Source organism: Melospiza melodia, chromosome 1 (assembly GCF_035770615.1).
Source record: "Melospiza melodia melodia isolate bMelMel2 chromosome 1, bMelMel2.pri, whole genome shotgun sequence".
NCBI classification, from domain to species: domain Eukaryota; kingdom Metazoa; phylum Chordata; class Aves; order Passeriformes; family Passerellidae; genus Melospiza; species Melospiza melodia.
This window is the reverse complement of record NC_086194.1, coordinates 159,085,891-159,113,245: the sequence shown is the minus strand read 5'-3', so window position 1 is coordinate 159,113,245 and position 27,355 is coordinate 159,085,891. Positions and strand designations below refer to the sequence as shown.

The 27,355-nt window shown below is 32.7% G+C and overlaps 1 protein-coding gene across 3 annotated transcripts in view; it reads right to left on the bottom strand.

Annotated features, from left to right (window-relative positions):
• Positions 1-27,355, bottom strand: part of CSMD3 (CUB and Sushi multiple domains 3) — a 588,763-nt gene that overhangs the window by 194,387 nt on the left and 367,021 nt on the right. For all 3 annotated transcript variants that reach the window (XM_063173375.1, XM_063173384.1, XM_063173392.1), the window contains 7 exons: positions 24,308-24,523; positions 23,527-23,715; positions 14,217-14,386; positions 6,357-6,513; positions 2,950-3,141; positions 2,064-2,190; positions 1,181-1,383 (listed from right to left, as the gene is read on the bottom strand). In XM_063173375.1, coding sequence (XP_063029445.1) covers positions 1,181-1,383; positions 2,064-2,190; positions 2,950-3,141; positions 6,357-6,513; positions 14,217-14,386; positions 23,527-23,715; positions 24,308-24,523 — 1,254 coding nt within the window. The remainder of the gene's footprint in view (positions 1-1,180; positions 1,384-2,063; positions 2,191-2,949; positions 3,142-6,356; positions 6,514-14,216; positions 14,387-23,526; positions 23,716-24,307; positions 24,524-27,355) is intronic.

Sequence of the window (27,355 nt, the reverse complement as noted above, 5' to 3'; positions counted from 1 at the left end):
TGCATCAGTAGCTGTTTTGTAACTTTACTCCCATGTACTATCCATTTTTCCTTGTAACTCCATTATTATTCTGCATCCATCTATTTTTCCACTCAGCTTTAATGACTGCCTAAATAAGTCCAGTGCATAATGGTCTCCCTCTCTGGCTTCAACATTAAATATAAAAGCATGTCTGATAACGGAAACATGTGAGAATCTCTCATACAGGGTCTGAAAGAGGGGAAGGTAGTAAAATGGCAAAAATACCTTGGAGCCAAAGGATTAAAACCTCTATTCACAGCTTCAAAAATAAGCTGATGGAGCAGAAGCACTCTGTCACTACAAATAAAATATCTTTCACTTTGTACTCGCATTTATATAATTCATCCTTCCTTTAAATTACTGTATGCACATACATGTATTTGTCATACACATGGAAAGAATAAGAGTAGGGCTAATACAAGGGCTAATACAGCTACCAAGCACAGGAAGCACAATGAGGTAAACAGTGTTAACATTGAGTCTCTGTGTCAACCCATGTTAGAAACGTTGCTACCACTACACAAAATTATATTAGACGAGTCTTTGCTAATCTTGAAATAATATATATAAATTTCACTGACCCGATGAAAAAGAAGGTCAAAATGGACCTGGCTCAATGATTTCTTCTGTTTCAGCAATAAAATGTCTAAAGGGATTTAATAACAGTTAGGCAACTGTTTAGATTTGTCATCCTGCTGCCTGTAATAAGATGATATAGCACTAGAAGGCAAAAGGGAGAAGGACATTGCTGTTCCTGTGGAGCTCTTTCCTGTTTTCATCCCACACAATCACAAAAGAAATGAAAACTCACCACAGATATCTCTGAAAGCAGAAACTCTTACTGATTAGAAAAGGATGGAGATTTTAGCATGCCTACTTCACCTCCTTTGTGAAAAACACTAATCATAGTTATAAGCATTCTTGCACTGTCCCAGTTGCCCTTGAAAACCAACACTAGCAAAGAACATGATATTTTATTTTTGTTTGTTTCTTTCTTTAAGATAAAAAAATATTTTTACAACAAATCTTTAAGTCTGTGCCACTTTTTTCACTTAAAATATCAGAAATGTAGTCACTGATTTCAAGTGTTTCTAGCATGATAATTATCTGTGAGTGAATTCATCTTATAATAAATTAAAAATTAAATGAATCAACTTACTTGAAAACTGTATGGCAAATCCAGATTTACTGATGTAAAAGTCTGTGTCAAACTGGATAGTTACTATGTTGAGTGTACTGTGAATGCCTTCAGGAATAAGGGAGCCACTAATTTCTTTGAGCAACATCTCATTCTCAGGTGGACCATCCCAAACTCGAAGAATGTCATGGGACGCCTCAGTATCAAAAGCAAGAAACTGGAGGCTGAAAGAACATAATGATTTTATTGTCAGCTTTAATATTACTCAAAAATATAACTTTAACAAAAAAGTAAACAAGCAACAGGAAAAAAAAAAACAAAATTGCCAAAGGGCAATTTTTATAATGTTTCACACATTTATCTTTGAATGCATGACAGCCCAATACAAAAATGAATTTGAAAGAAAAAAAAAACTTAGAATATTTGAATTTTTCCACCATAAAATATTACTTTAGCCATTCAAATAAACTATAAGTATCTACACAATCTTTTCAGAAGAGAGCTTTAGTTTCAGTTTTTCTAAAACAATATTATATATCACATTCCCATCAAAACCAATTAACTAAAAAGAGCTTTGAAAATGCAGGTTGTGTTGTTTTGTTGTTTTGTGGTATTTTTTAATATAGTCTTTCACTAAAGATTTCTTCTGCCTCCTGCATTTCACAAAATTATAACCAATTTTAAAGCTCAGTCTTCTTTGGATAATGCTTATTAAAAATCAACAGTTTCAACCCAAACCTAAAATGCCAAAACCTGTGATTTGCATCTTAAGTTTTTCACACATAATCCCTTTTTTCCCTTCACTCAAGAGAGTGATTTGGTTATTATGGCCGTAAGATTTGATTACAGTGAAAAAAAAACCCAAAAAATAAAAAGTCTAAATTTTAGGATTCATTTTCAGTACCTGACAATATTTCCTGGGTCTACTTCAATCACCCACATGCAGCGCAGATTGTTGTCATAGGGAAAAGGATAGCCAGGAGACAAAATTCTTCCTGATGACTCCCCTTTAAACCGTCCTCCACATTCAGCTAATAAAAAACATTATGGAATGGTCTTAAAGCTAATCATATGAGCAATCACTTTATACATTCACTCTTTTGTTGAACAGGTTACACAATTAAACTGATCATATGTCATAATATTAAAAAAACAAATAAGCATTTCACCCCTTGCTTCACCTACTTACCAATCCCAATTTCCTCTAAATGAAGATGAAAAAGAAAGATACAATAATATTTAACTCTTGTCTTCTTATCACTCTCCTATGGGAATAACTGAGCCTGTAGATAGCTGCAAAACTTATGAAGTTATAGTAATATTGTAAAGAAACAGGAACGACAAAAATACAAAATAACTTTATATCTCTTCATGTCTTAATTAGGTTATTTTATTTAATCTATTTCACATAAATATAAGAGATTTTTCTAGATTATTTATATTTATATATAAGTAAAAAAATACTAATTTTACAATGTCTTTATAATAAAACTTTTTATGTTGATCATTTTCTGACATTAACTAGATTGGCATGTATTAGGACTTTCCATGTGCACAAATGTTTAAGAATTGCTATCTATTTTTAACCTAGAAAGACTTAGGTGAGGTACATGCAGAGAGAACTGTAAGTGCCTGTGTAAACAGATCTCTACACATATCAGATCAGGTCATACACATCAGATTTTACATAGATATAACAATCCTTACAATATTTTTTCGTTCTTGCATTCAAAAAAAACCAAAACAGTAAAGAAACAAAAAAAAAAAAAAATAATAGAAGAGTGTAATACCAATGCATGATGGTAGAGGATAGTCCCACGCCCTTCTTTCCCCAGTCATACACTTTAGAAGGCTACTTCCATGGAGTGTGTAACCTGGATTGCATCCATAAATTATAGTACTCCCAGCAAAATGACCTTGGTCACTAATTTTATATCCAAACTGTGGCACACCAGGGTCCTCACAATGTGACAGCTCAAAACCTGTGTGAGGAATAAAATGTTGCATTTACAGAATCAAACAGATAAATACATTAAAGAAATCCAGATTTTCTGGATTCCAGTGGAAATAATTTTCAAACTACATATAATAACATCTTAAGGATTTCTTCTCTGTTATTAGGCATTCTAAGTAGGATAAGTGCCTATACACCTTTCCCAGAGCATGACCAAGCTGTGTCATAAATTCAATTTTCCTAAGAGTTCAATTTAAGACATAAAAAATCCATTATCAAGATCAATCATTTTTTAAATTTTATGATGAATTATAAACTAGAAGCTAAAGGGACTGTCCACTTGTCAATAGATATTTAAAGGTTCATAAACAAAACGACAGCAGATTTCTCATTATTTTGCATTGTAACAACAGCAGCACAATAGCACCTGCTGCAGCAAAGAAAAAATGCTATTTTTCATAAATCCCTATGCTAATCTTTTGTTCAGTAGTTCGTAAATTTAAGAACTACATGCAGGAATCGATGAAAATCATAATAGAGAGAAGTGAAGCCTAACAAATTGGACATTTTTGAGACTTAAGAGACTGGAAACAAGAAGAAAACATAATAACAATGCATTACATGGAAACAGGGAGCTATGCTAACTTATAGGGAAAAATAAACTGCAATTTGGGAGAAAAATTTTCTATTCCAAATCAAGTTTTCTGTTATTAACTGAGAAGCAACTTGAAATTTCACTTTTTTTCCTAATCAAATAATTCTACCAATACCATGTGGCTTAGAATGTATATAGGCAAAAAAATGAGCCTTTGTATCAGATTGCTATTCCTATACATAGGTAATATGGGGGGAAATGAAGGGATTTTCATGTCTACTTTGTTCAACAAATCATTCACACAGTATCTGTCCATCAGGTCAACTGTTGGTAGCCTTTCACAATCTCCCCTCAGATGGTGCATTACTATTCTTTATTGAAAAAAAAAAAAATCTTTATTTTATTTTACAGGCAAAATACTTGTAAATGCATTGCAAATGTTGGATAAGGCTGCTAAGAAAAAAAGGAAACAAAACAAAAAAAAATATATCAAATGTTGTATCTTTGTGGTTCTTCCTTCAGTTCATTTCATGTATGACTGAACATGTCTCAGCCTCCACAACCTCTGAGCTGAATTTTTCTCATTCCTAAACTGTTGTTTCTTAGTACAGTGTATGCTGCAGAAGCTCTAAAAGACATTAACGTGAGTCCCAGATGAAGAACCATTTTTGACAATGCTGATCTGGACACATATTGACCAGTTAAAATTACCTCTCTTCCAAGAAAACTTCTGACCACACTGTGAAAAGAAGTTCAAATCTGCCTTGATCCCTAATATATCCTCATTTCTGGACAGCCTTCTTACAGAGACAGAACCAAAGTCAACTTTTTAACTGATCACCCTGTGAGGGTGACCATGTACCTCCAGTGCCCAACCACAGGAGCTAGCAGTATTTTTGCTGCCTTAACTGCGTGTGACCAGAGCAGGCAGACGGTGTGGTGCCCCAGCCAGGGCCTGGTGGGGCAGTTTGTGGGGGACAGCACACAGGGAGAATGCCTCTCTGAAGGGTGGAGCTTCCATGGCCTTGATAGAGAGACTTGAACTCCTTGTAACTCAGCAAAGGGGCCCTGGTTTTTTGGTGCTATTCCAACCTGACTAAAGGCAGAATGGTGGACACTTCTCAGAGCACAGGTGGCAGCTCTGACTGGGAGGTCTGCACCATTTCTTCTGGCTTATGGATCCTCCCAGCGCTCAGACTGAGCACTTCCTTGTATCCAATCTAAATGTGCCCTCTTTCCATTTAAGGCCAGTACCCCTCGTCCTGTTATCACATGTCCTTGCAAAGAGTCTCTCCTAATCTTTCTTGTAGGCTCTCTTTAGGCACTGGAACATCCTAAAAGGTCTCCCCAGAGCCTCCAGGCTGAAGACCCCTAAATCTCTCAGCCTTTTTTCATAGGAGAGGTGTTCCAGGCCTTTGATCATCTCTGCTACCTTCTTCTGGACTACATTTTTTTCTTTAAATTCTACCACTATCAGCAAAAGAAGATTCATCACTCTTCAGGTTAAGAATTCTTCAGGCTAAGAAAGTGTACTCTAATATGAATATCTCAAAAGACAGGAAATGTTATTGATAAGGTTCAAGTGCTGGGTTTGGTTCTACCTATAAAAATATGAAAAATTAAATTCCTTGACACTTATAGAGCAACACAGCACTGAACATCCTATCTTTAATCACTGGGTACAGTCCTATCCTATCACATGCTATTACAGAATATAATTATGCAACTTTCATCTAAAAAGTAATTACATACTCTTTTATTATCTTGAAGTATTTTCCTTTCATACTGCAAGAATTATGCTATTGTTTATCAGAATTACTTTTAAAAACATTATGTTGAGCCTTTAAATGAACAAATTTTGAACAGGTGAAAAATGAATGATTTGAGCACAAGGACAAAGAAAATATGTTGATAGCTGCATTGCATAATTACCTTATAACACTGTCCTGCTTGGAAAAAATTAGTTCTACATAATAATTCAGTGACAGCACAAAAAATTATACACTTAAAAAGTCATATACACTACATGTCAATAGTCATGCGCAACAATTTTCAGAAACAGACACTTGGTAAAGTTCGTGTATATGGCTTCTTCCATATAACCTCTAAGCTGGATATCAGAAATTTTGTTTTCCTCTCCTCATCTTCATAGCTGATGTCCATATATCGGTTTTTGTTAGGAACTTTTCTTTATCATTTTGGTTCTAAACAATAATCCAAGCTTAGAAACAAAAGCAAAGTAAATATCAGAGATTAGTCTTAAGAAGGAAAATTTCCTTACTTGTGACTTATCTTCGTGAAGCAATGCCTTTTGGTTGCATCTTTTAAACTACTCACATACTTCAATATTTTTATGTGCTAAAACAATTAACTTAAACTTACCCTGTTTTTTCTTATGCTCTACAAAATTGAAAAATACACCTCTAGAAAAACGACAGCAATTTATGTACCAGATAAAATGTCAAAGCCAGCTTTCAGTACGCTGTGTGTTTTGGGTTTTTGTGAGGTACAGCAATGAAAATATATTATTTTGATAACTAATGTTTTGTTAATTTCTTCCATAATTGTAATTAACTGCATTTTCATCTTATGAGTGCAGAATTTTCATTCCATTAAAAGTATAAATCTATTCCTACTTAAATACTTACTGGTATACACAAGCTGAAAACCTTCATCAGTGCCCTCCATGTCCGAGTTAAATTCCAGCCATAAATGATTTGAAGTGCTACTTAGTGTCAGGCCTCTTAATGATGCCCCAGTATATGCTCCCAGCAGGTGAGCAGTGTTGTCTTTGCCATCATAGATCTGTAAAAAAAGTGAGTTTTACAGTTATGAAGAAAGAAAAGAAAAGAAAAGAAGATATCTTTTACTCACAAAACAATTCTGTACATCTGCATTAAGAGGAAGAACAGTTTTGTCAAGGGAGATCTATTTCCAGCCAACCTGAAGTACTGTTTAGATATACTATTTGCCTCTCTTGACTTAGGTAGATTTAGGTGTGGTGAATTTTCAAATGTAGTTTAAAATATGTCAATTCATTTTTTACATGACAATAGAAGGGGGCAGAGGTGCCACATCAGCTCAGGTTGTTGAGGTCTCTGTGTTTTCTCTTTCATGGTCAGTATTGTCATGCTGATCACTACCTATCAGCAAACACCTATAACATGTGCCTGCCTCTAGTCTGAAGTGGCAGAACAGAAAATCTCACATATTTGGTCTCTTAAAGAAACCTGAGGTGGCTTTTTATCCTGTGAAGACAGGTTAAAATATAACCATGAATTAAAAGGAGACTAGGAAATAAATTTAACCACTGCTTCTGTAAACTGAAAGAGTATGTAATATATATGTAAATCACAGTACTGCATTTTTATTATTTATTTTTCTTCAAGTGTTGTTCTTTTCCATCTATCTAAATAATAAATATATAGAAAAATCTTCTAACAATTCTCAGGAAATTTCCCTACAAATCTGGTTGCTTTAAAACACCACAGGTTGTTGTATTCCTGTAATTCCTAAAAAAAATTCCTATAATTTAACTATAATTGCTCACCCAAATATTATTTCCAGTAGGATTTATTTAGGGACTTCTACAATAACTAAAACATTGATTGATGTGTTTTATGAAAAATTTCATTTGCAAATGAGTAAATTGACCTTTGAATAATTTTCAAATTGCAATAAGGGGAAATTGTAAAGCCTTATTAAAAGATACTAATTTGTCTGCAGTTCTAAATTCTATTTAATTCTATTATTTACAAACAAAGTTTGCATTTTTAGACAGGAGTCTTCATCAGAATGAAATCATAACAAATACACCAGCAATAGAAGTGAGACAAAAAGAAAATGTGAAGTATTATGATGCCTGTTCCCTATCTGTAAGAATGAGTTACACACCTAATTCCTATTTTCCAGAAATCCTCATGTCTCTAGCAACAAAAAAGACTTTATATTTAATGAAATGCTCAAATAAAACAAGTAAATGACTTCTAGCTGTGTGTAATGAGTAAAATAATTGTACAGGAGTTTAAGATGCACGACGTCACTTGACATGATTCCTCGGTTTTTAGTGACACAAGCAAATAAATTCCAGGCAAACTTAAATTTAAAAGCCACTTTCCTCATATGGAGTAAAAGTAAGAAACCAGGAAAGAAGGAACAATTTTAATTAATGCATATCAACCAAGAAATAATTTCAATATATAAAGCAGTATTAAAATAGATGTCTTGCCTTTCAGAAAAAGAAAAAAAGCCCCAAAACTAACCACAAGAAAAGAAAACAAAACTAAAACCAACCCAAACCAAAACCAAACAAAAAAACCCCACCCAATCCAGGAAAATAAATCTGAAATGCACTTAGTTTTGTTTTATCAAGTGAAAGGAAAATATCCTTTTCAGGAGAACTGCTGCTATCCAGCAGAGATATTTACATCATGACAGACTTAAACAAAACCCAGCTTGAACCTACTTATAATTAATAATAACCCAGGATTCAGGATTTATTTTAGTTTTAAAAGCTATGTAAGAGCAAACCATTTCCTGCTATCTGTGTATCACTAATACTTAACCAAAGGAAGCTGGTAAGAAGTGATACCAACTATTTTCAATGTCTCACACAAACTTTGAACAAGCCATGTCATGATACCAATTTTCTTCATGCTACAATTTCCCTAGACACAATTTATTGCCAATTTTGTTAGGTGTCCTACCACATTAAATCTTGCACATTAGTCCACTGACATCTCTCATTAGTTAATATTCATTCTATTTCATGGGCTAACCAGCTGTCACACTGTATGTTTTTAAACCTATATAATTTCTATGAAGGAACAGAATTTAAAGTATTTAACACTTCTGAAACTGATTCATTTGAGTAGGAGAAATGCATTTGGCTGAGGCAGGATTGTGATTCATCTGAACACTAAATTGAATTATTTTTTTCTTGTGTCTGCTGTTTTTCAGACATTAAAAGTATCCCTCTTCCTAAGACAATGGGGTCTCCCTTAGGACAATAAATGAATGCATGTTTTGTAGTGTAACTCTCAATTTAGGTCACATTTTCATTTCCCTACTACATTTGATGTAATAGGAAAAAAATATGGAAATTTATGGAATCATTTAAATTATACCATTTAGCTTGCCCATAAAATGGTAGCAGACCCTTCTGAGAATTGCAGAACCAATGTTTTCTTTCTAACCTTGTTAAACTAGGTGGCAACTAATTATTTTGAAAGAGTTAGCAATTCAGCTTCATAATTCTTTTGGAAGGCAATATTACATGTGAATTAAGGAAGTACAATTAGCTTTTTTAAAAAATATGGATATACTTTCTTATAGGCCTTGCCAGTACATCTAGATTTAAATCAGTTGGGTGCTAAAGTCCAAGAATAATCATAAAAATATTATTCACTTGGATAAATTTTTCTTAAAGTCAACCTGTAATATTAATTCAAAGACAATTTATTCATGACTAGATAATGCTTGTTATGCCAGTAACAAGCTATTCAGAAAACAGAGGTTCATCTTTATTAAGTATTTAATGACCCAATCTTTTAAATTATTAACTCATAAAGAAAAAAAGGCATAGAAAATTGTCTTAATGTTCTTTGTACCACAATAATATGTTCAAATGTTACAGGGCAGGATGCTAATAGGAAACACTATACCTAAATTTTTGAACTAATAGATGTTATATTCAATTTTTGAAGGAAGTGTTATTTGCATTTGCAATTAGGGGGAAAATAAAACTTGCTAATTTCTTAAGTGGCTCCATTACCAACAAAATTTAAATGGAAATCAATGCCCTTTTTTCTGCTAATTTATTTAACTATATAAAATTTTACCAAGGGAGTATCATAAGTGAATGTATAAAATTTGTGCATTTTAATCAAGCTATTTTTGAAATTTTCCATTGAAACATAAAAGGCATATGGATACGAAGATCTGTTCCTTTATAAAGAGAAGAAATAACATAAAATCAGCAGCTCAGAACTGAGGCTGTCAACGCCCTGTCAAATGTATATCACATGTGAATAGAAGCACTAATATAAAGAAAGAAAAGGGTCCATATGTTTGGGGGGTGAGGGGGTGGGGGGTTTGTCCCCACCATTTATTACCTTTTTCTCAGTCATATTCAGGATGATATTGCTAAAAGTATTATTATTATAAACATGAAGATTCTTAAGAAACAAATTAACAAAAAGATCTGAACATCACATCCCTTCAAAGTGTTTGCCCAAACCCCTCAAAAACTGGATCATGTGCACACATTTAAAATCTGGCCCACAGAGGAGACAATGAACAAATGCAGTAAAACTGAATCCTCTGTATTTGGCAGGAGCACAGACAGTGCTGTGCCAAGCACAGCCGAAGAGAAGCGAGCGCCAGTTCTGTTTGCTGACACGCTGTTACCTGCCTGTTGCTGCAGTGACTGCTTTAGTGAAAGGAAAAAGAGAGATTGCTTTAGAATGTTATTAAAAATAATTCTTAAATCCATTTTTCCACAGAGATGCAATATCAGCTATCACAATGTCTCATGCTACATAAAGCCAAGCACAAAGTCTGCTTCAAAAGAGAAAAAAGATCATTTTTATAATCAGTGTTCCTGTCTCCTTTGTTTTAGGTTTACTCAATGAAATCTGTCTGCAGAATTTTTGGAGGTGGTTTGTTTTATGGTATTTTCTTTTATTTAAACATTACCAGAAAACTACCCATTAATTAGTACCATGCACAGCGACATTTTTATTTATGCTGCAATCTACTGAAAATAAAGAAAATAATTATATTAGCCATGTCAAAGTTTCAATTTTAATAAAGATCCTTTTTCCCTGTAAATTAAAAAGTATGTTAAAATACCCTTGATATAAAAGAATATTTTCTACACTCAACAGATTTACAACACAAATAACACGTTCACTACTATCAATGGACTATTCAGGGAAGCAGAACAATGGTAACTCTGTTCTTTCTATGTATATCTCAAGGACTTGCTTACAGCTAGCAGAGACTAGAGAGTTTATGAGTAAAATTGGTGGATGGAGATAAAAGCAGGGGGGAAAAAGCCAGGTAGAAATATTTTCATACTTTGGAAAAAATGCATTATTTATCCTTGCCTCCCACATAGGTAGTTTACTCTAAAAGTATTGAATTATGGAAAGATAGCACACAGACTCAATTATCTGTACAATTTCAAAGAGGGAAGCAAGTTACAGAGTTTCTGAGATTAATATTAAATAAACTGGCTTGCAGTGATTGCACAGATCCTAAATTCCTCATATGTCTTCATATAACTTTCCTAAATATTAGAGCAATATATGGCACTTTCAAGAGCAGGTTATATCCCTACACACACACACACAAGGTAGAGATATTTATATATTTATTGCAGTTTCTAATAAAACCCAAAAAGAACTACACCATTAATGTAAGTAGCCAGAGCAGTTACATTGAAAGGAGAACAAGAGAATTGAATACTAAATGAAGCAAATGAAAAACAAATTATATGCTCTGAAACCTCTGTTTTATACCAGTTCAGAACTGACAAATGGGAACTCCTCCTTCTCTGTCCCTGAGGTAATAGTAAGGGTGGTGATTTACTTGTGTTAAATATGCTGTTTCACTCTAAGGCTGCATTCCCCGTTTCATTGTTTCAGTCACAGTGCCTGTCAGATATAAACATCATCCATGGTCAGTTAACCCATGTGGCAAGCAGCAGACCTCATGGCTTCATTAAAGAATTTGTCAAAATTTTATTAGAATACTCAGTCTATTTAGACTTTGAATGGAATTTTAGCAGCATACCTCTAGTGATCTAAAAGTCCTAGCTGCAAGAAAAAGTAACACAAAGCACATTACTAACTTCCTTGCCAACATTTTCATCTCTAGCTTCTGGTGAAAAGAGATGGATTATCCAAGCTTGTCACTAAAAAACTGAGTTTTAACCATGAAATATTATGGAGTTGCTTCATTTGTGTTTAGGGGAAGGAATACTACTCTAGAAGCTGGTGTTTTAAGTATCTTGGTTTTAAAATGGTGACTACTACAGCCTCCCTCTTTCACAGCTGACATGAAACTCTGTATTCACTATATGTTATTTGGTTGTTTTGAAGACAGGATGAATTTTTTCTTTTTTTAACTTCAGTTCCTTCCAGTTACAAAGTAGTGATACATATTAAAGGTTATATTTAAAGTAAAAGTAGTGATATATATTTAAGGTTAAAAGCATTTGTTGGCTATTAATGATTCATTTAAAACTAAAATATAACCCCAATGTTCTATTCCTGTAGCCAAAAGGTGATGCTCCAAAATCAGCAAAACAGTCAAATATTTCCTTTTTCAGAGTAGAATAGGATCATAAAAAGGGATCAACAGATAACTGCAGAATTGATTCTGGGAGAAAAGGTTAGGAATGTGTGACTGGTAATGTGCTCCCTGAAGAATTTTTCTTTATCAAATGAACACATGAAAAAAGAGAGTGATATAATTAAGACAGTTTGTGAGAATTTCATCTAAGAAAGGAGGCCGGAAAAAACACAATGGATTCTAGAGTTATTTCTTCCCACAATTGCAAAGGCTGAGTGCCTCTGACTTGCTATGATGTCAGATAGACTGAAAAAAGTGATAGTCATAATCAAGAATACCTCTTAGAGTTTGTTTTGGATTTTTTTAATAGGGAGGAACTTCAGCTCATTATAATTCAAGGTTGCTGACTTGAAAAACAAACACTCTAATTACACAACACTAATTTCATTTAAAAAATACACCTACAATATACAGCAAATATTTCTGCCACTGATATTTACAGCTGAGTGCTGGCCTCCATCTATTTACAATTAATTTTGCATTGCTCTTAATTTCACATTAAATGAGTAGCAGTATTAAAGCAGAATTTTCTTCTCTAAGTCTCTGAGTAAAGATTGTCGAGTTGAACATCTGAGATGCATACGGTTCAAATGGCCCTTGAAAAGTCATAAATTATTAGATCAGAAAAAGAAAAAAAAGTTGAATTGTTTTATTTTTATATTAATTTCTATTTATCTAACTGCACACAACTGTATCTCCATTCTCACAATAGTATATATTTTAAATTAAGATAATAGAGTTGAATGGTTTCAGCCTAAAAATCCTGAGAAAAATCCATCCAGATGCTTTTATTGGCTAACAGTTAATTTAACAACTGCTCTGATTGGTTCATTGGTTGGTTTGAGGTATTTTTTCCCTACTGCTTACATTTCAATAAATGCTAAACAGCTTTCAAATTAAATCTTTCAAAATTAATTAATGTAACACTTAAAGGGTATCCCACTTGGTTCTCAAATAAACAACAAATTTAATATAAAATAAACACATCTGTGCATTCTGGGTATCTAATACCTTTTGGTTAATTTTTCTTTGCTTCTCTTTTGCTTTAAGAAGAGCATAGTATTTTTTAAAAACCATTTAATTTGCTTTTTCTTTTTGATGCCCAATTTAATTTTACATTAGTGGTTTATGTCTGCTCGTACTTTATATAATTAGCCCATTTTGGAAATGCCTGTGTCTGACAACTAAAGACAGAAACCCCACCCTAATGCACAGATGGTGACAGTTAGATGAGATAAACCCCAGTATGAATCCGGGTTGTTTCTTAGGAATACATATTTTCATAATCCTTCTTATCTAATAAGTACAGGGTACTTCTTACATAAGTAATAAGAATATGGCAGAAAAACTTTTTTACATCAAACATGAGTGGCATGGTAGCTCTTGTTCCTTTGATTTCACAGAGGCAAATTTAATTAAATTACATATTTTGAAGAATTGGACAATTATTTAATCACAGATATCTTATTGCATTGGTGTGCTATTGCAGATGGCATATGTGAAAAGACGCCCTGACCAACATCGGTTTTAAATGTGTAGATGGTTAAGTAATACATGTATCTGGAAGTATAGTTTTTGGAGTACAATAATAAAATCTATGAAAAAATCAAAGACAGGAGGAAAACATGGTCTAAAACTCTGGTAAGTTACAGTATCCTTCTTTCCCTCTTGTTATTTCTTTTTTCCATGCACATCAGATTAGAGTAATTTAAAATGTAAAACTTATGTACAATAGGCAGTATTTAGACGGTGTTAAATTAAAGTTATGGGTGTTGCATTATGTCTTATTATGTTTACATCGCAGCTCAAATTATGGAGATACTGTGGAAGAAAACAAATCCAAAGAAGTAATTGATGAATATTTAACACTGAAAATACAATACTCATAACCATTAAGGCAACATTTGCTTCATTTTTTCAACTTCTTTTTTAATTATCTTTGGTTAGAAAAACATGTATTAAGAAACAGACTATGGGGGCACCTGATTGTGCCTAATTTTTAACTTCTTAAAAATGGAACCAGTTTAGAAAGATATTTTGTAAGAGATGCTTTATATCCACTTACCTGGTACTGTACTATTGCAGATAAACCTCAGTGATGGGAGGTACTAGAAGTTGAGAAATAACAAATAAGTTCCAGGATTACATACCTTAAGAACATCTCCTTGGGCTAAGTGAAATGTTCTTGCAGAAATATTGATTCCTTTCCCTGCTTGTACCTGAATGCTATAAATACATTCATGGTTGTTTTCATAGTTAAGAGGATAATTGGGGGACAGTAAGATTCCTTCATTATTTGTTGTGGAGGCTCCACATTCAGCTGCAATTGAAAAAAAAAAAAGTTAAGGCATGCTTTAATAAAACACATAAATATTTTAGTAATGGTGATAATGGTAATGTTAATGTAACCTAGCTCAACATTAATAATGTTTATTAATATCTAAAATCCAGTCTTAAGTACATGGTCATGATGGTGATTGGAGACTACAAGAATATTTTTAAATTGAAATACTTTAGTAAAAGTAGGTCAAAAATCACTGAGAGTTAAAACCATATAAATTACATATTTCATAATCATATTGTTTTATAGGATCTTCCTTGAATTTTGTTGTATTTGTTTCAATTTCTCCAACACTGAAATTCATAAAGATGTGCAAATCAAATGGAAGTAGAAGAATTCTATAAATTTATAGTGTATTTATTTATTTATACACACATATTAATAAATATATATATGTGTAGGTACCTAAATTTTCACATAGATTAATGAAAAAAAAAAATTTTCCCTCTGGTATTTTTTAACCAAGATAACCAACATAGTCAATGGTGTAAATTACAGTAGTAAAATATTATGTTATAGCTACCAGATAAATATAGAAAAAAAAAATCAATAACAAGTAAATAAGATAAACATAAGTCTCAGGGGAAAAATAATTAATTTAATAATTTTCAAGTAATACAAGTAATTCAAGTTTTTATTTCAAGAAGTATACCTTGTAGTCCAAGACTTTGGAAATTCATTTAATCAACCAAAAAAACCTAGAAACATAAACGCTTGTGGCAATGCTTCATTAGTTATTATAAACTAACTTTCATCTCCTATCATATATTGGACTATATATAATTTTAATTAAGTAATTTTTAGCATTTAGTTACCATGTATTTTAAGTAGACACTGAAATACTATTACAATTTTTGCTTCCCTTTTTATTTAAGCGTTGTATGTGGCCATTATAGTGGAAGTACGGGAGTATTTCCTGTCTTTTTAACAGATTTAGATTATCTTTGAATTTAACAGTAACATTAAATTTTCTGGGTTTGTGTTTGTTTTCAGGATTATTTCAGTAGCCACTTATTTTATCCTCATGAGAATGCATCTCATTTATTTAAACCTGGAAATTTAGTTGATTTATAATTTCACAGTTGTGTAAAACTCCACGGTAATCTTAATGTTTTAGAAGATGTGTAGGCAAACTATGGTGTCTATTCTAAAAGCTTTTATTTGTTATTGGCATTTTTATAATTTCCACCCTAGACTTGTTTGAGTAATATTCAGGATAATAAAATATATCCTTTGTACATGAAATTATATGACAGCAATGACAAAAAAAACCCCAGCTTGATAAACTACCCTTTCTGTATGCAGCTGAAGCAGACATTGCACAGAAATCCAAATCAGGCACAGATTGAAGAACAAATGCTTGATGACTACATCTCATTCAACAATATAGAACAAGTACCCAAATAATTCAGGTGACATTATTTTGTCCTGGAACAGCGGGATACACCCAATCTAGGCAGAAGTGGAAAACCTCCTATTCCACACGATCACAGTTATCCTTTTATTGCACTCTCAAATAAATGGGTATTTCCTATTTCAAAGATGCATAGGTCACTTTGAATTACAACAGAAAGGAGTAAGATGATTGTAATTTCAGGATTGAGAGATCTCTTTTCACAATCCAGAGGGATATAAAAGCCAAAAGGCACAAGGTAATTATGGTATTAAGTTGATCCAACAACTCTGGGCTATTTCAGAGCTGTAATTCAAAGCAATTTTTTCAAATCTGAACACAGCAGTAAGCTAACTGTTAAGACAATTTCAGCTAATGTTTTACAAGTATGCTAAGTTTCCTGTTAAGAAGAAGGATGTGAACATGTTGTTGTGTTTCATGTCATCATATTTATCAATATGATTTTCTGAATTTAGAGAGAGAATATTGTATTCCAAGTTGTGGGTGTCCTATCCCTGGAAGTGTCCAAATTCAGGTTGAATGGGGCTTGAGCAACATGATTGATTGAAAAATGTGTCTGCCTACAGTAAATGGATGTACCACATCATCTTCAAAGGTTACTTCCAACACAAACCATTCTGAGATTCTTTGTATCTTATGTTAGCAGACAAGAAAGCTAGTTTAGTAAACACAGTGCCAAAAACCACAGTACAATAGAATTTCTCCCATAGCAACATCACAGTTCTATGGAGGCACACAGTCCTCCAGTTGCTTCTTTTGTACACTTCTCAGCAGAATTCTGACAAAATCAACAGTTAGTTCCTGGCTTCTCTCCTTGCCTCCTGTCAGTGCAAATTATGGCTTAAAAACCCACAACAGAACAACTGACCACAAAGCATCAAACACATGCTCAGACAAAGACAGGAGTTAGGGCTATATTTTGGAACAAGTGCTAAATCAAACTGGGAAGGTCCACAATTAATATTGCAAGAAATTCCAAACTGCGGCACAGAGAGTTCTATGTGAGAATCTCCACTCCTATCTATAAACATATATTGTTTAAAATCACATAGAGCTTCATGGGACTTACAGTTTCTTTCTATTCTCTGATATTAATACTGAAGGAAAGATAAAAAAAGACCATAATAATTATATTTGCATTTAAGTGCTGAGTAAAAAAGTGTCCAGAAAAAGTAATGTCAATGGAGTTCTTAAGTTTAAAATAAATCCAAATATTAAACATATGCAATTTTTTCAAAGTGTTTGGAAAATAATTTTGACAGGCATTACAGTGAATGAAAGTTAAAAAGAAACTTAATAGGCAAACCAGGATGAAATTAAAGGAATATGTGTAAACAGGAAAGCATATAAAAGAGGTGACAAAACAGTACTTCAAAAGTAAAGGAAAAATTACAGTGGATCAGAGTCTGTAACTATTCTTTAAATCATATGTAGAGCTGTTATCAGAATTTAAAAATATTTTGTTACTGTATTTATGTTTCATTTTAGTAATATTCCCTGTTCAACGGAGATAAAAATCAGGCTGCTTTATTAATAAAGTTTTGTGTTTTTAAAAAAATTCTGCTTGTTTCTGCTGAAACTTGGAACCTGCCTTACACACTGCTCTTGTACAAAGAAAAATAGGAAAAATATTCCACATCCAGATATATTTTCACAAAGACTTAAATTCAGCCTAATATAAAGTAGAAGGATGTAACAGCAAGTAAATTACTGAAGTCAATTACTGTTTCCAGACTGTGACAAAAATAATAGTTTTATTTCAGTGTTAGAAAGGAAAATGAACAAAAAAATCAAAAGAAAAATAATGAAAAATAAGAACTTCTAAAACAAGATATTTGCAGTAACAGACTGTGATGCTTTTGGTTATGAATGTGTGTTCATTTCACCTTTCCATTATAAGACAGATGAATTTTATTAGTGCATTTAAATTTTGTAAGCAGATGAAATGTCATTGTGATTGTAACCAAGGAATGAAATGCATCTATTTGGGTAACTTAACCATTTGAACTCAATTCTTCAATGAATTGAAGATTAAAATTCTTGCCATAAATAATTATGAATCAAAAACACACTCTGTGCTCCTACAGATCAAAATTCAGAGAGAGGGAAATTGTTTTCTTCAATATGATCCTTTAGAATCAAAAGATAAGAGCTATGTCTAGGAGTCATGTGTTTTGAAAAGATGGTATCTCTTGGTTAGGAGGCTGAGTATTGCAACAGCTTGGCAGGGCAAGTAAGCAGAAGCATTCCAAAAAGGATTTTATCTTTATACAACTTTGTACTAGATTGTAAATAAACAGTTACTTCAGAAACTGTATCTAAATTCAGTGCTCAACAAAGGATTTCTTATAAAGCTGTTTGTCTTCAGATGTTCTACCTCTTCAACTGAAGGCTGGCAGAAACCAGAAAATACTTTCTTGTCAAAACACAGCAGTAAAAGAGACAGTAGCACAAAAATTCTGAAAGGATTAAGTTGTTGCTAAAGCTTTCTTTCTGTGAATAGCATGAATCATAAGGTTATCACAAGTTTTCCAGGCATTTTTTATATTCTGACAGGTTAAATACAGGGAACCCTATGCTGATGAAAAAAGTAAAAACATTATCTTCTTCAATCGGTAAGAATTATGGGGTTTCCTTTTATTTTACATTGTTCCAAAATACAAGACTTCCTTTCATATAGACAAAAAATTATTAACAGAAATTCCTTATTGTGTATCTGCAATAGAGGTTATCTCCTTCCTACTTGATCTGACCATCAAAAGATCATGCAGCTGTTTGTGTATGAAACTTTTCTTTTAATATACTTTGGCTGGTTTATGATTACATTATTTATCTTATAATGAAAGGTAGAATTTCCAGATCTGGAAAGATCCTGTATTTATGACCTAGAATTAATTATACAAAAAGATATTTCTACATCAATGGCCAAATGGCCAATGGCCAAACACAGAAGAAAACTTTTTTAGAAAGACTTACTTACATTATTAATGTTATTTTTCATAATTGATCCCTCCAGCTGACAAGAGTGGGTAGGAGTCCCATATACATTAAATAATATGCTCCTGCATTGCAATCAATCAAAGGAGGATGAAGAAATAGCATGACAAATGAGCTTTTGAATTAAGGTTAACAAGGTAAATTGTATTAAAAAACCCACATTCTGTATTAGAAGAATTTAAACTACCAATGTGCATGATCTTCCTTTAAACTAATTTAATATTTGGATAATAAAACCCAACACTAACAAAAAATATCCCAAAAGCATGAACAACCAAAAAAACCCCTCCACAAAATAACTCAGGAAGTGCTGAAACTGTTGGAACTTAGCAAAAATTTCCATAGGGGAAGAGGAACAGTTAAAACCTCATGCAAAATCTAAAAATACATAAGAAATATAAAAAAATGTCTTATCACATCGTAATGCTATTATACTAACATATGGTGAGACCTCAATGACTGTGTTTTGCTTTTTACAGGAATCCTATCCCTGAAGAAAATAATAGATATGTAACATTTTCACACTCAAAAGAAGAAATATTTAAGGGAATAAAATTACTTCTGATGAACAGAAGAAAGTTTAGGATTCATTTGTTCTGAGATGAGTCAATGAAATTTGCAAATGGATATCACAATCCTTAAACTCAGAATTCATGCTGCCCAAACATTCCACATATTAAAACAAATCTCAAAACTAGAAAAAGAACATTTTTTTGAAGCAAAATATATTAAAAGCAGTTTTTATCTTGAATGTTTTGTATGCACAGAAATGGATAGAGCCATGTAGATGGAGTAAGATTAATAGAATATAGAATGAGATGCACACAGGGTAACCAATCATTCTCCTGCTAATAAGGGAACTTACTACAGATGTATTCTGTGGTAGCACCTTCCCTTCCTTGGTTCCCTATTAATGCATATCCAGTCAATGCTGAAGTTATTTTTTTCTTTCAAACAATATAGTCTTTCAGATATTTCTGAAATGTCTGTTCTCAGTGTTCTTTGAAAAGCACTTTAACTAAAGCTTGGCAAAGAAGCTGCATCACTGAACACCTGGGCAAAAAATCTCTGATGGAAAAAAATCGTGTACCATATTATCTGAAAAGTATGCAACATGACAGAAATTATTGAGTTTGCCTGTAGATATTTTATGTCTTTTTTTCTGCTTTTTATAATTTCAAGGGGCATAGTTCCTTGGAAATCTGTAAGTCCAGAATTAGAGACTGTTTAGGACCTACTGAGAAGAATGAACAGAAAAAGTGAAAGTAGCATATAAGAAAAAAGTTTTAGCTTCAATGTCTTCCAGTGAAGGTTTAGGAGTCTGGAAAGAAATCATATGGCCCTAAGAAAGCCAAAGGAAAACACTTGACATGGCTGGGAAGCTATGAAGACAGATTATTTTACACAGACATAGAAACAATTAGGGTTTATAAATTCAAACTTGACAGTTATAATGAAAGGTAATACAATCTGGGTTTTAACAGCCTTATAACGAATGAAAAAAAAAAAAACTGGAAAAGGGCAAGCGAAAGGAAAAAAATATATAAGAAATCCTGCTATAATAGAAACAACTTTCCATATTTTACTGAAAAGAAAAGCAATTCTAAGAAAGAAATACGTGTGCTGAATATGAACTCTGCATTTGGTTATCACTTGAGTACAGCATAAAGATAAATCATGAAACTAAGGAATAACAGTGTTCTAAAAGATCTTTAATCATCTTCATTCCATTATTGATGATAAGAAAAGTTTAATTTTATCTCTGTCATTATTTTTCCCTTTCAAGCAATAATAATTGCTCTTGTTTGTTCCTATCTGTAACACAGTTGCAGGAAAATTCTTGTAAGCTATCTGTGGCATTGAAAATTATAAAGGGAACTAGGCAAAGATGTCTGAGTTTCAAATGCATTAGAACATTTCAGAGGCACTACAACCCTAAGAAAGCAGCTCCATATTCACAAACTTAAGATGATTTCTCTGCTCTGTATTACAAGCTGGACACAAGCACCTAGTATATTGAGGAAAATGGTGATTCCTTAGGACCACCCAGAGCTTAGATTTTGCTTTTTATAAAGTCAAAAGTGAACATGCATTCATACTTCTTGTAAATTTTTTTTTTTACAAATATATTACTTAGATTCAGAAGGAGACTTCTTTTTCACTGTCCATGGAAAAGTTCAAAGAAAGCAATTTAAAGATTATGGACTTTTTTCTGTTATCATTAGATATATCCATTTATCACCAGCTTGTTCAGTTGGCTGTGTGGCAGTTGCTTTGTAGTATCTCATACAGAGCATGTTTTAGTTTCGTCAGCCAACACAGAGTAGATAACACACCAAAGTTTCAGCTACCATTGAACTGTGCTTGCCCTGAGTGACTACAGACTTCTACCCCAAGCAGTGCTGCATCATAGGGTGAACAGAAACATGGAGAACCTTTATGCTTTTTTTAGAAAAATCTTATTATGAAAATTATTTAAGTGCAACATCAAGCCCTCCTGAATTGAGATAATACCATCATTTGAGAAATTCAGCCTTAAAAATTCAGTAAAAATATATTTTTTTGCTATTTGAACATTGATAATAATTAATGTTTAATTAATAATTCTTAATAATTTAATAATAGTTAATAATTAATTTAATAATTCATTTTTTCAAAATTTAATAATTTACTAGTAAATAAGAATTCTTAATTTAATAATTCCTAATTTCAAAATTTCATTTCTTAAGTCTTAAGTAAATTTAATTTTTTTTTTTAATGGATTGAATAATAACATTAATTAATAAATTACAAGTATTTATCCGTCTTCGAAATAAGAAAAGACAGCTGCTAATTTTCTGGCAAATTATTTGGTTTAGAACTGATTATGACTGATTACTCTGTTCCAAATCCCAACATATTAGCTTTTGTTGTATCCAGACAGGGATGCTTGGCCTTCCACCAAACTTCTACTTTATCTGTCTTCCTTGCATTTTATTCTTGTGTTGACAATCTGAACACAAATATTGTGAGCAGTGGTTACTTCCCAACTGATGTTGCGTGTATGTGAAAGTGCATGTTGTATCAGAAGCATTCTCTCATTAATCATTTTGACAAAAAACGCCAAATGTGAGCAACAGTACCAATACATAAATTTTGAGTCCAGTATAAGAGATCGACAGGAATTTCTACTCTTGTCTTGTTTGAATTTCACTATTATGACACATAAATTAAGCACTGGATATTTAAGGAGTGAAAATGTGTAATTAAGCCATTCTAGTGAGACTACCTTTTATTTCCAAAAGTAAGGAGAAAACATGTTGACTAGAAAGTAATTTATTCCTTCTATTACGGGTTTTCTCTTTTCCTCCAACAAGCAAACATAAACATTATTTTTCTGTCATGAAAGCTGTATAGGAATTTTTTTTATATTTATGCCGCTGTGAATATTTTTGCTGATAATTTACTAATTCATTTTTATTAACCCTTCCTGAAATTTGTTACTGAAATTTAACCTATCTTCTTGACTGTGCACACATTCATTATTATTCTTATTGTAAAAAATTTATCAACCCCAACACAAAAATAACTTGTATTCATCCATTGCTCTCACTCAGCTTCTAAACTATCACTTCTATAGGTACATATATAAATGTTGCTAATGCATAAGCTAAACTCATAATTTTCCTCATACTGAGGTAAAGGAAATGGAATAGGAGTGGTTTGAACCAAAAAATCTTGATACAGTAACTAACAACAAATAAGAGGAAACAAATAATCAATCCATAGTTACTATGAAATCAACATCTGAAAGATGTTAAATATTTTTTCATACTAAATTTTATGTTAGTTAAACATAAATCTTAAATATTTATGTTTAACTAACAAAATTTAGTATGAAAAAATATTTTAAATGCACACTGATATAGATGTTTTCATGTATAAACCTTTCCATATAGTACCTACATTTCAGCAATATATACCCTTAAATAAAAATAATGCAGATATTTAAGCAACTCTCCTACTTTTTAGAGACCTTATTGTTTTAACAATTCTCAATGGAACTGAAAACCAAATAATTTAGGAAGCATTCAGCTCAATCAACATTCTTTAGCCATTTAAACCTAAATTTCTAGTCAAATCTACATATATAGGCTGCCTCTACAGTGACTGGAGAGTGTTAGGTAGGAATTATCAGAAAGTGTTTCTTCTCAATTATCTTAGCTGTCATTTAAAAACCAGAAAAACTGTTCTAAGAATATTCTGAGGATATGGTTCTGACATAGAATGTCCAGGTTGACTGTACTCCTATAAATGGACCCAGTTTTATGAAACAAATCTGGTGTAAGTGATCAAACCACAATTTTATAATACAGGTATCACTTGGAAGCTTGCATTGACAAAAAAAAAAAAAAAAAAAAATCAACTACCTGACATCTGAACTGGTAAATGCTGATTTAAATTTATACCCAGTTTTCCTAACCTATTAATACAAATAAGAGGAGTAAGCATTGTGCCCTTAATTTGAATTGCTTCCAAGTAAAGACTTTGAAGTTCACTTATAATACCAAATTTATTTTAAAAAAGGTAAAAAATTGACTAAGGAGATATGGAGAGTATGAGAGTACATTAAAAAGAGGTGTATTACCATGCTTTTCCATGCTCTAAATCTGCGAGTCCATGGACAATGACTACACATACAAGCAAATGAAAGCAGCTGACCACGTACCCACACACCTTGGCAGAGGTGCACTCCATACTCGTCGGCCACCACCAAGACAAATAACCTCTGAAGCTCCTTCTAAACGATATCCAGACGAACAGGAGAATGTCAGAATATCTCCAACGCCAAAATTAAATCCTATTCTGCTACCAAATTGTGGGATCCCGGGATCTTCACAAGGTTCAAGATTATACTCTGTAAACAAGAGCAAGTCAGCTTTTATGACAACACATTCTTCACCAGTCATATATGTAGTCCTGCAGTCTAGTAATTTCTGTATATTTTCACCTGAATATCAATACAGGCATCAGATTTTAAAACAAAATAATAATGTGAATGTTAAATTGATAATTAGATTATGTTGAAAGTAAGGCATATTACTACATTCACAATGTTTTAAGCATGCATGACACAACATGATTTATCATGCTTATAAGAGCCATAAATAACTCCAGTAAATAAAACAAATTTTTAAAAATCCATAACAAAAACTAAATAGTTGACACTTCAAGTCATCTGGAATTTGAGTAACTGAAATTAGGACTAATTCTCTTTCCTCTCCTCACTTGATAATGTGTCTTACAGTTTACTGACATCTTATTCCACATGTGGCACAGAGGTTCATTTGCCTTTAAATTATTGTGCTTAGGAAAAAATATATAATATAATTTTTCAGTATTATATTCATCAAAATAATTTAAATTATTTTTTTCTTTATATAATATGCAGAAAAAAACCCCAAATGAGCAAGTTTTTCAATAGCCAGATATTACAGGTATTTCCTTACCAGAGAAAGAAATATTAAATCCTTCATATGATATTGAAAAATCTGAAATAAACCGCAACTGAGCTCTGAAATTTCCATAGAGACCAGCATTGATTGGTGAAGGAAGCTCTGAGCCAGTCAGACGTGCCAATGGCTGTGTGAAACTGCCATTCTCTGTTATTAGTAAGTAGTCATGATGATCCTCCAAATGAAATGTGTAGAAGGTGAATTGCACACCTGTTAGAAAAAGTAGAATTAGATATACATGTCACACTATTAACATCCATGTCACTAAGCCAAAGTTAAAATTCATGCATCACATTATGAATAATCATTTGGAAAATTAAAATCAATTTTTTTCTAAAAATTAGTATCTGTCTTGATTTTGGAATTAAAATATCTTTGCAGTAGGTTTTGTTTTGACGTCATATTTAACTTTTGTCTTTAGCTGCAAAATATGGACATGTGATTTATAGAATTTAAACATAGATGCTTCCATTTTTGTGTAAAATCCAGTGACGTGCTATGTGTATTCAAAAATAGAAACAGTTAATGGCAGAACAAAAAAGGTAAGCCTTATTTCTTACAATCACCAGTATCCTTGAGTAGCACCAGTGAAAGAAAAGATTATAAACTGTATGATCTTAAATTCTAATGACACATCAGTAGCATCACCAATTCCTCCCAAAAAAAGAGGACGTCTCTAAATAAGATGTTACATACATCAAAAGTACAATTTTTTTTGCCAATCATCATATATACATCACACATGTAGAAAGGAAGATATCACCTGGAAATCCAGTAGCAATAAAAAGACTTAAAGATCAAGACAAACAATTAAATCATTTCTGCATTTTTAACTAAGAGTTAGAGCATGATCTTTTGGTAGAATGCACAGAAAAGCCAAGAAAAATAAACAGAAGATTCCATAGAATCCATTAGCTAGCTTAAGTGATTAGGGATACCTCTAATGTAATGCTATTTTCAGTTTTATCATGTAAGTAAATGATTCAGTCTCTTCAAATATATCTGATGATGCAATACTTAGGATGATCCATTCATGTGATTGCAGATTAACATAGCAGATGAATAATAATGACCCATGGCCAATATATTTTTAATAGTAAAGAGAATTTAATCAAAAAGCAAAGAAACAATTCCCCTTCCTACAGACCCAACACTGCACCCCTCGCCCTACGCCTGCCACCACCAGCCCCAAATTTCCCAAACAGGGTAATAAAATCCAAGCTAGATATATTCTACTTGACTAAGCTGTCTAAGTAAAGAAATAGAATGCCCCTTCAGATGTTGTAGGTTACCATTTCTAGACCTCACAGGCAGCTTTAGAAGCTCTCAGTACAATTGTCTATTATTGGTTTTGTTTGTTTGTTTTTATAATATTTCTGAGGTTGCTTGAATAGCGTTAAACATTTATGTTAATGCAACTCAATCACACCTAAGGAATACAGCTTGTATGGGTATCTAGAATGCAAGGACACTTGGTTTATAAATCTGGTAATGGATTTTTCAGGACAGGAAGCAAAGACAGGAAATGAGAGAAGTAATGAATGGTATACACACAGACATAAGCTTTAATGAGCAGGATTAAGTGGAAGTACCAACAAAGACCAGATTTCTTATGTTTCTGTCTGATGGTAAATTAAGAGTATTATTGTAATCTTAAAGTAGTTACATCTTAGTAATTGATGATAAAAGAATTTTATCTTAGGTGTCATAAAAATTAGAAATTTACCATGGAGTATTTGAGGGAATTTGTGAGATTAAATAAAACTCAAGACTTTTTTTTTAAATGGTAGTTGGGGACCTTAAAACTTTTAGTGAGATGTTTTGGGCCAAAGGAAGATAAGGGAAAGGATCATGCTAGATAAGAGTGAAAAACGCGTCAGCAAAAGGAGAGAGTTTAGGCTCTCTAATATCTGCACCTAACCCGTGCAACATGTCCTCTATCCTTTCAAAACTCTACTTCTTATTAGCGTGCAAATGTCTCTTCTGTCCAGAGTGAGCACATGGGTGATCACTAGTGAACATTAGTGTGCACTGTCTGGGGAGCAGGATGAGATCAGGGGACAACTGGAAAAAGAGCCATTGATCACAGACCAGGCAGAACCTAGTAGGAGTAGAATCTGAACTCCAGCTCCTGGGTCAGAATATGGAAGGTTGGGGGAGCACATGCATGTGCATTTGTGAGTGTCACGTCTAACAGAGCCCTTTCCCCTCAGCCTGGATGGAGAAATAGGATTTGGTTGCCTGTGGTGCTCATGTCTGTTTCAGTGCTGCTGGTTGCTATGCAGACCAATAAGACATTTGCCTCCATCCTTGTTAAGCTGTGTGACCTGCCATGCATACTGGCATCTAATACATGCTTAGTCTTGCCACCAGCTGGACATACAGATAGGAGCAATCAGAGAAAAACCTTGGATCTTGGAGACTTTTATCTTTTACTTCCCTTCACAGAGACTGGAGAACCATTCAGGTTTTTCAAGTAGATAACTCCTTCTCTTCTTAAAACTCCACACACATCACATACTCCCTCTGAATCCAGAAAAGCACATTCTTACTAAGTAGCATTGATATAGAAATTACTGGATGAGATTTTATTTTACACTTATGGTAAAAATAAATAATCCAAAAGATTTATTCTGGCTTTTAAAAGTTCTTAATTTACTAATTACATGAGCAAAGCCATTAATATATTTTGATCATTCTATTTATTCTCCCAGCTTGTGTGAAAATAAATTGGCAAAAATGACACACAGAATTCTGAAATTGAGATGAGGTTGCATATCTTTTGAACTAATGTACATAAATACAGCTTTGGAATTAATAAATCCTTAAATGTCGGCTTTTTTTTTTAACTTAGTTCATGTAGGATGTAGTGTTGATTTCACATGCAAAGAGCTCATAAAAAAACCTATGCTATATAGATACAGAATAAGACTGAATATCAGCTCATATTTTTTTGCATTTATTGCACTCCAAATTAATTTTGGTCCCTTTAATGCATGCATGTATACTGAAACAACAAAATCAGAAATGCCGAAAGAAAAT